Below are 7,501 nucleotides of genomic sequence, written 5' to 3'. Positions count from 1 at the left end.
TAACACAAAGAAACGAGAGCAAACTAAAGTAGAGGATATTCTAACAACGTATAAGAAAGAGAAATGGATATGGACAGAACACATAATGATAATGGCAAAAAATAGATGGACAATAAGAATAACCGAATGGGTCCTAGAGATTGTAAAAGAAGCAGGGGGAAGGAAGTGAAGACGATGGATGTACGAACTAAAAAAGTTTGCGGGTGTGGACTGTCATAGGAAGACCATGAACAGATGGGAGTGGAAGATCTTGCCTGATGCTTTTGTCCTGCAATGGACTAGCACTGACTGACGAGAAGATACATATTACTTTTATAAAAAGAGGGAGCATCAATCTATTGTTTTGAGACTGCTTTGCTAGAACGTACAACGGTTTATTTGTGATCTCCAAATTTTACTGCAAGTAACCTTGAAAAGGCGGATATGACTCATCCATGACAAGGGGTCGAGGATTCTACTTGGATGGACTAAGGAAAGGAATCTTCTTAGGTTTAAGAGATTTCAAAATCCATTACGGCTAGGTCTAAAACTTGCAGTTTCAACTCTTTGAAATCTCCCAATTTATTATTATTATTATTATTATCATTATTATTATTATTATTATTATTATTAATTGGTAAGCTACAACCCTACATGGAAAAGCTCGATGCCACAAGCCCTAGAGCTCCAATGGGGGAAAAGCATCTCAGTGAAGGAAGGAAATAAAGAAATAAAGTACAACAGATGTAATGAACAATTAATATGCAATATCTTTACCATAAATGACAATTTTTTATAAGGTGTGCTTGGCAGATTGCATCTGTGATCACTACGATATTCCAGGTAAACGAATGCAAAATTTTGCCTCTGATGTTATAACCGGACGTTGTTAACTGTGTAATTTAGCTGGTCAGCCATTAGAAAAAGATGATAGATTTTAAATGAATGTGACCCCTACTGTTATTAAAAATATACTTTTAAAGATCTCAAGTTTTTAGTTTATACAGGTATACCTACCATCCAAGTTTAGAAAGAACTATAAATTTTGCCACTCTTTTTAATGCAGTTCCTTGAAACTAAAGTTTATATAATCGCCTGATAGTTAGGCATATCATGTTTCTCGTATACGCTAGTTGTCTCTAATGTGGTAGGTAGACACAAGATTTCTTTGAAAAATATAGATCTAAGCAATTAAATGTATTTTTCAAAAGTAAATTTGCAATCACGATGCACGCCTGAAATTTTAAGTCATATGGAGTTAAAAAAAAATATATCAAATGGGCCTACGCTTGGTTAAAAACTCACCTTGTGCCGATGTTTACTCTTTCAGATACACACAAGTAGGGTTGTTACGGTAAGCTCCTGTAGCCCACGAAACACAAGAGAAAAATCTTTTCAATAGTCAGTCTCTCTACTGCAACATTTCTTAAATAACACTTTTACCCTTTTACTTTGTCTGAAGGAAGTGCGGTACCGCCAGTTTTCTGTCGTTAGATGTCTGTCTTTTAACTATTGACTTGTTGTCGTCCATAATCATAATTAATCAGATGTAACCTAAGAAATTACGTAGAGAAAAATACCAATCATGGAAATAGATACATTTTTTTTTTCAGAATTACATACTTTTTTTATTTTTTTGGTAATCCAATCAATACCTAATTTCATTCAAGTAGCAGTGTTAGCAGTTTTTGTTTACTAAGGATTTAAAATGACCGAAAACAAATTGGTTAACATTGATTTTAATAAAGAATATCATATTTGGTTAAATACAATGAATATCGCATAAAGGGTCATTAATAAAAATAAATATCAGTAGAAATTTTAAAATTTACAATTTTCGCTTAAAAATATAATATATATTATATCCAAATTAACATTTAGAAGTCTAATCTATTTATATACTCATTAAAAACAAAACTAAAACCTACATTTTGAAAATCAATTTAATAAAAATAATTCAATAAAAGCCAATTATCTAGCGATAAACATTTAAAAACAGTTTTCTCTCAAACTCATCTAATCGAGAAATACCTTAGAATTTATCAACTTATATTCCATAAGATTGCCAAGTAAATATATTCACCACATTCAACTTTAATGAATAACATTCTCAACACATTCCGAGAGGTTATAACATTTTCATAATTCTTATTATACATTAATAGGAAACGGAAGGTTTCAAATCACGATAATAATTTTGTTAGTCACAATATGAAGACGACATTTTCAAAGAGTAGTCTTTTTCAACTGAATATTTAAGGTCGAGAATCCCATGTGGTTTGAAATGGTAAATTGTAAGGCACTTCGTGAAGATTGGTTAAATTTGTACAGCCATGATCACAGCAAACGTTAAGCAAATATGGCATTTTGTACTCTACATTGAGCAAAATCAAAACAAAGCAGGAAAGTGTAGCGTCAAACCGTGCAAAGAGACGTGATTGATCATTTCATCTTGCAAAGCAAATCTTTTTGTTTTCAAATCATGGATGAAAATATTTCAACATAAAACCTTCACACTTCTAGTTATAAAACAATTTGATTTAAAACTTTGGTAATAGGACAAATATTACACTGTAGCACAAACGAATATGAATATATATTGTGTATTATACTGTATATATGCAGAATAAATCCACTATGAAATATATGATATATATATATATATATATATATATATATATATATATATATATATATATACACATACATATATATATATATATATATATATATATATATATATATATACTGTATATGGATATGCACAATCAACACTAATTTATTTTATATGAATAACAGTCTTAACTATGTACGCAGGTTGAGTGGTTTGAAAAATGGAAAACTTCCAATCATGAGCGTACGCAGGCTACTTAATAATTATTTCTAAGCGTCACTGTCTTTTTTATTTCTTGCTGCAATGAACGGGAAATATGGTACGTATTGCAAATTTTCCCCTAGAATGTTAACCAGTACATATATGTATATAGCAATTGAAATCCCTCTTCGATATGCTAAAGTTGAAAGATGACTGAGGGGCAAATAACAATATTGATAGCACTGGACATGAACTAGTTACTTATGCACAACACAGTAAAACGCTTCCATATCAAAGCTTTTTCTCGTTATAGGACAGGAGCGAAACAACTTCGGTTAAGTAACGTGATCTCATCTTTAACGTAGTCTCAAGGGAACGACTTTTTCATAACATCAGTGACAAAATTAAAAAGGATTTGAAACCCCTACTTTCAATCATCTGTTTAGACACCAAGAGGTCTAAATGTGAGGCGACTTCACCATTTCTCAATTGTGGGTTGCGTTCAGAAAAGGACCTGTGGCGGCAAAAATCTTTTTGATATGAATTGTCCAACCCAAGTAGAAGGTAGCTGCGTTAAATGCTCTTTCCGGGTAGTAAGTCTTTGAAAATCTTTAAAACATCGTGAGAAATGCTCTTTCTGAATAAGGTCCTGGTCAAACCTTTAAAGACACCGTGTGAAATGCTCTTTCAATATAAGGTCCTAGAAATCCTTTGCAGTATAAGGTCCTGGAAAACCTTTCCAGTATAAGGTCCTGGAAAACCTATCCAGTATAAGGTCCAGGAAAACCTAACCAGTGTAAAGTCCTGAAAAACCTGTCCAGTATAAGATCCTGGAAAACCTAACCAGTGTAAGTTCCTGGAAAACCTATCCAGTATAAGGTCCTGGAAAGCCTATCAAGTATAAGGTCCTGGAAAACCTAACCAGTGTAAGGTCATGGAAAACCTATCCAGTATAAGGTCCTGGAAAACCTAACCAGTGTAAGGTCATGGAAAACCTATTCAATATAAAGTCCTGGTTAAACCTTTAAAACACCGTGTGAAATGCTCTTTCCAGCATAAGGTTCTGGTTAAACCTTTAAAAACACCGTGTGAAATGCTCTTTCCAGCATAAGGTCCTGGTTAAACCTTTAAAAACACCGTGTGAAATGCTCTTTCCAGCATAAGGTCCTGGTTAAACCTTTAAAAACACCGTGTGAAATGCTTTTTCCAGCATAAGGTCCTGGTTAAACCTTTAAAAACACCGTGTGAAATGCTCTTTCCAGCATAAGGTCCTGGTTAAACCTTTAAAAACACCGTGTGAAATGCTCTTTCAGTATAAGATCCTGGAAAACCTTTAAAAACAAATAGCCATACAAACATTACCTCTATCTAGGACTTGGGTAATGGCATGGACTATCCCACTACCCGTCTAGGTCCAAGAGCAGCTTTTCACCAAATAAGTTTTTAATTCGAGTGGGACAAAAATTATAATGATTAGATAGATCGAAGCCAGTACGTAACAGATTCATTTTTATTTAACTTAACATCAATTTCAACCGTCAGTGACTTGCCTTGCGTCAAAATAGCTACTGAGATTTACCGTTGCAAAGAATAATAGCTGGAATATTTTAGATAACCGAAAAAGTGTAATTCTCCCTATTTCATGTTAGTGTAATCTATTGGCACCGAATGTATATTTTTCGCAATTCAATGAAATGAAAATATAGTGTCACACAAGAAACAAAACTTCTTTGGCGTTCCAAAATTACGTAATGGATTACCGAAAACCTTGGAAATGCTTGACGGCTCCATCCCCTTGATAGGAGGATTCGCGTCCTTGCCTCTCACTCCGACTTCTGCCCTCTTGCCGACGTCCTCCATTTCTCTGCTGGTTGGAATGACCGCCACCTACCGCCGACTCGGATGGTCGCTGCGACTGATTAGTAGCAGAGGGGTGACCAAACCCTGTCGTTCCATTTCCCATTGGTGAAGCAAAACCTAGTCCTCCAGGTTGGACGGGGAAGCTGCTAATCCCAGATGTGTACGAGTAAGTGTCAGCGGCCTGCGGCTGGACAGGTGTGTTTTGCGAGGGATCCATGTTGCTTCTAGGAATCGGACGTGGGTGGTTTACATTATACTGTGGTAAATGCGTCGATGGATGCTGCCTACTCCCATGCAGCGAAATTTCATCCGGACTTGGCCCGAGCATGTAATTTTGATGAGCGTCACTTCGATCATCCGAGAACGTCAAGATCTCCTGTTCATCACCCAGGTCATTTGGATTACTGTAACGAACAAAAAGAATATTTTATACAAATACAAACCCCGAATTTTATATCTTACTATCTATCTATTAACAAGAGAATGAGAGAGAGAGAGAGAGAGAGAGAGAGAGAGAGAGAGAGAGAGAAAGAGAGAGAGAGAGAATATATGAAATAAGATGGTACAAAACTATCTAATCTAAAACAACCGTGAGACACGGCTAAAGATACTATTCACTAAATAAGACGTCATACCAAGGGATAAGAGTATCTATTTAGAATCCAGAGTGAGAGAGCAAGGACGGGGAATGAGAAAAAAACAGAAAGCTGCGCTGTCATAAGTTCAAGTAATTTCAAGAGAGAGAGAGAGAGAGAGAGAGAGAGAGAGAGAGAGAGAGAGAGAGAGAGAGAGAGAGAGAGAGAGAGAGAGACATGAAATAAGATGAGAATGGCACAAAATTGTTGAATGTAAAACAACAATAAGAGACAGCTAAAGATACTATGAAGTAAATAAGAGGCCATAGCGAGGTATAAGAGTATCTATTTAGAAACCAGAGTGAGAGCGAGAAGTGGGAAAGAGAAACAAACAGAAAGATGCTCTGTCATGAGGCCGTATAATTTCATGAGAGAGAGAGAGAGAGAGAGAGAGAGAGAGAGAGAGAGAGAGAGAGAGAGAGAGAGAGAGAGAGAGAGAGAGAGAGAGAGAGAATTATAATATTATTGCTACTTACTAGTCAAATTCACTCATATTGGATCGGGAATCAAAAGTTGGTGTGTAGAACTCCTTTGACATCTGTGGAACAAAGAACAAAAACTTTAAACAAGATTTTCCTCTGAAGCGGGAAGTGACAATTTTTTGAAAATACACAAACAATAACCTTTGAATAACAGACATACAGCGTATGGAGCAAGAGCCCGTGCTATGTTTAAAGACTCAGATTAAACTTTTAGCAATGGTAACAGACATCGAAATCTGGAAGAACTTAATACGAACAGATGAAACACTAATTGCTTATCTCTCTCTCTCTCTCTCTCTCTCTCTCTCTCTCTCTCTCTCTCTCTCTCTCTCTCTCTCCAATAGAAACGAAGACATATGGAATTAAGTTATTTGCAGATTTTGAGAAACAGCACTTTGCCTTAGAATACACACACACACACACACACTATATATATATATATATATATATATATATATATATATATATATATATATATATATATATAATTTTTCTAACGTTTCGATCCATGTTCATTATTCTACCTTTTTTTTTCTTATATTAAGAAACATGCATTTATAATTCTTACAATTTATTTAATTGTATATACATCATAATATAGTAATATGGAGAACGTTTGTTGAATGTTATTCACATATGATGCCAATCCTGAAAAAAAAAAAACAATGTAACGGTAATTTTTAAATGCCTATTGAATATGCCACTGATACAATGTAAGATACGATATCCAACGATCTGAATAAGAATTAATTTATTTGGACCAAACACAAAAGTATAAGTATAAAGAACAAACAACATAAACTTGCAGTCTCAAAAGGATTTTAAACATGCCTAAGGCTATCATTTGATTTAACTCCTACCAAATAATTAACCAATCAAAAGCCATCTACAGTATATCATTATTACAAGCTAAGCTATAACCCTAATTGGAAAAGCAAGAATCTATAAGCCCAAGGGCTCCAACAGGGAAACAACAAAGTGAGGGAAAGAAATAAACTATAAGAGAAGTAATAGACAATCAAAATAAAATATTTTAAGAACAGTAACAACATTGAATTAGATCTTTCATATAAACTATAATAAAAACTTAGAAAAGCCAAGACGAAGAGAAATAAGATAGAGCAGCCTGCCCGAGTGTACCCTCAAGCAAGAGAACTCTAATCTAAGACAGCGGAAGGCCATGGATCAGAGGCTATGGCACTACCCAAGACTAAAAAACAATGCTTTGATTTTGAAGTGTACTTTTCCTAGAGGAGATGCTTACCATAGCTAAAGAGTCTCTTCAACCTTTACCAAGAGGAAAGTAGCCACTGAACAATTACAGTACAGTAGTTAACCGCTTGAGCACAGAAGAATTGTTTGATAATCTGTGTTGTCAGGTGCATAAGGACAGAGTAAAATATGGAAAGAATAGGCCCGACTATTCGATGTACACTACGTGTAGGGAAAGGCAAAGTGAGCCGTAACCAGGGAGAGGGATTCAAGGTTATACTGCATGGCCAGTCAAAGGACCCAATAACTCTCTATTACTGAATTCAACCAGAGAAATATCCCGGAAACTATACATTTCCCAAACATGAGCAAATTGTAAACCGCAGCTTTGAATTGTTTACCATCAATTATTTTCTATAATTTTATTTTTAAATATGACTTGCCTAAAGTGACCAAAAAACTGACCACATAGGATTCAAAGTTCCATTAAAATACGAAGTATTTGTTGTCTATTTCAT

General features: G+C 34.9%; 1 protein-coding gene across 4 annotated transcripts in view; it reads right to left on the bottom strand.

Moving 5' to 3' along the window:
- Window positions 1-2,718: 2,718 nt before the first annotated feature.
- LOC137653421 (uncharacterized) overlaps window positions 2,719-7,501 on the bottom strand; it is a 23,804-nt gene continuing 19,021 nt past the window's right edge. For all 4 annotated transcript variants that reach the window (XM_068386792.1, XM_068386791.1, XM_068386793.1 and 1 more), the window contains 2 exons: window positions 5,766-5,827; window positions 2,719-5,058 (listed from right to left, as the gene is read on the bottom strand). In XM_068386792.1, the coding sequence (XP_068242893.1) occupies window positions 4,551-5,058; window positions 5,766-5,827 (570 nt within the window). In that variant the 3' untranslated portion in view covers window positions 2,719-4,550. The remainder of the gene's footprint in view (window positions 5,059-5,765; window positions 5,828-7,501) is intronic.

This window comes from Palaemon carinicauda, chromosome 14 (genome assembly GCF_036898095.1).
Source record: "Palaemon carinicauda isolate YSFRI2023 chromosome 14, ASM3689809v2, whole genome shotgun sequence".
Classification (NCBI taxonomy): domain Eukaryota; kingdom Metazoa; phylum Arthropoda; class Malacostraca; order Decapoda; family Palaemonidae; genus Palaemon; species Palaemon carinicauda.
This window is presented reverse-complemented; position numbering and strand designations above follow the sequence as displayed.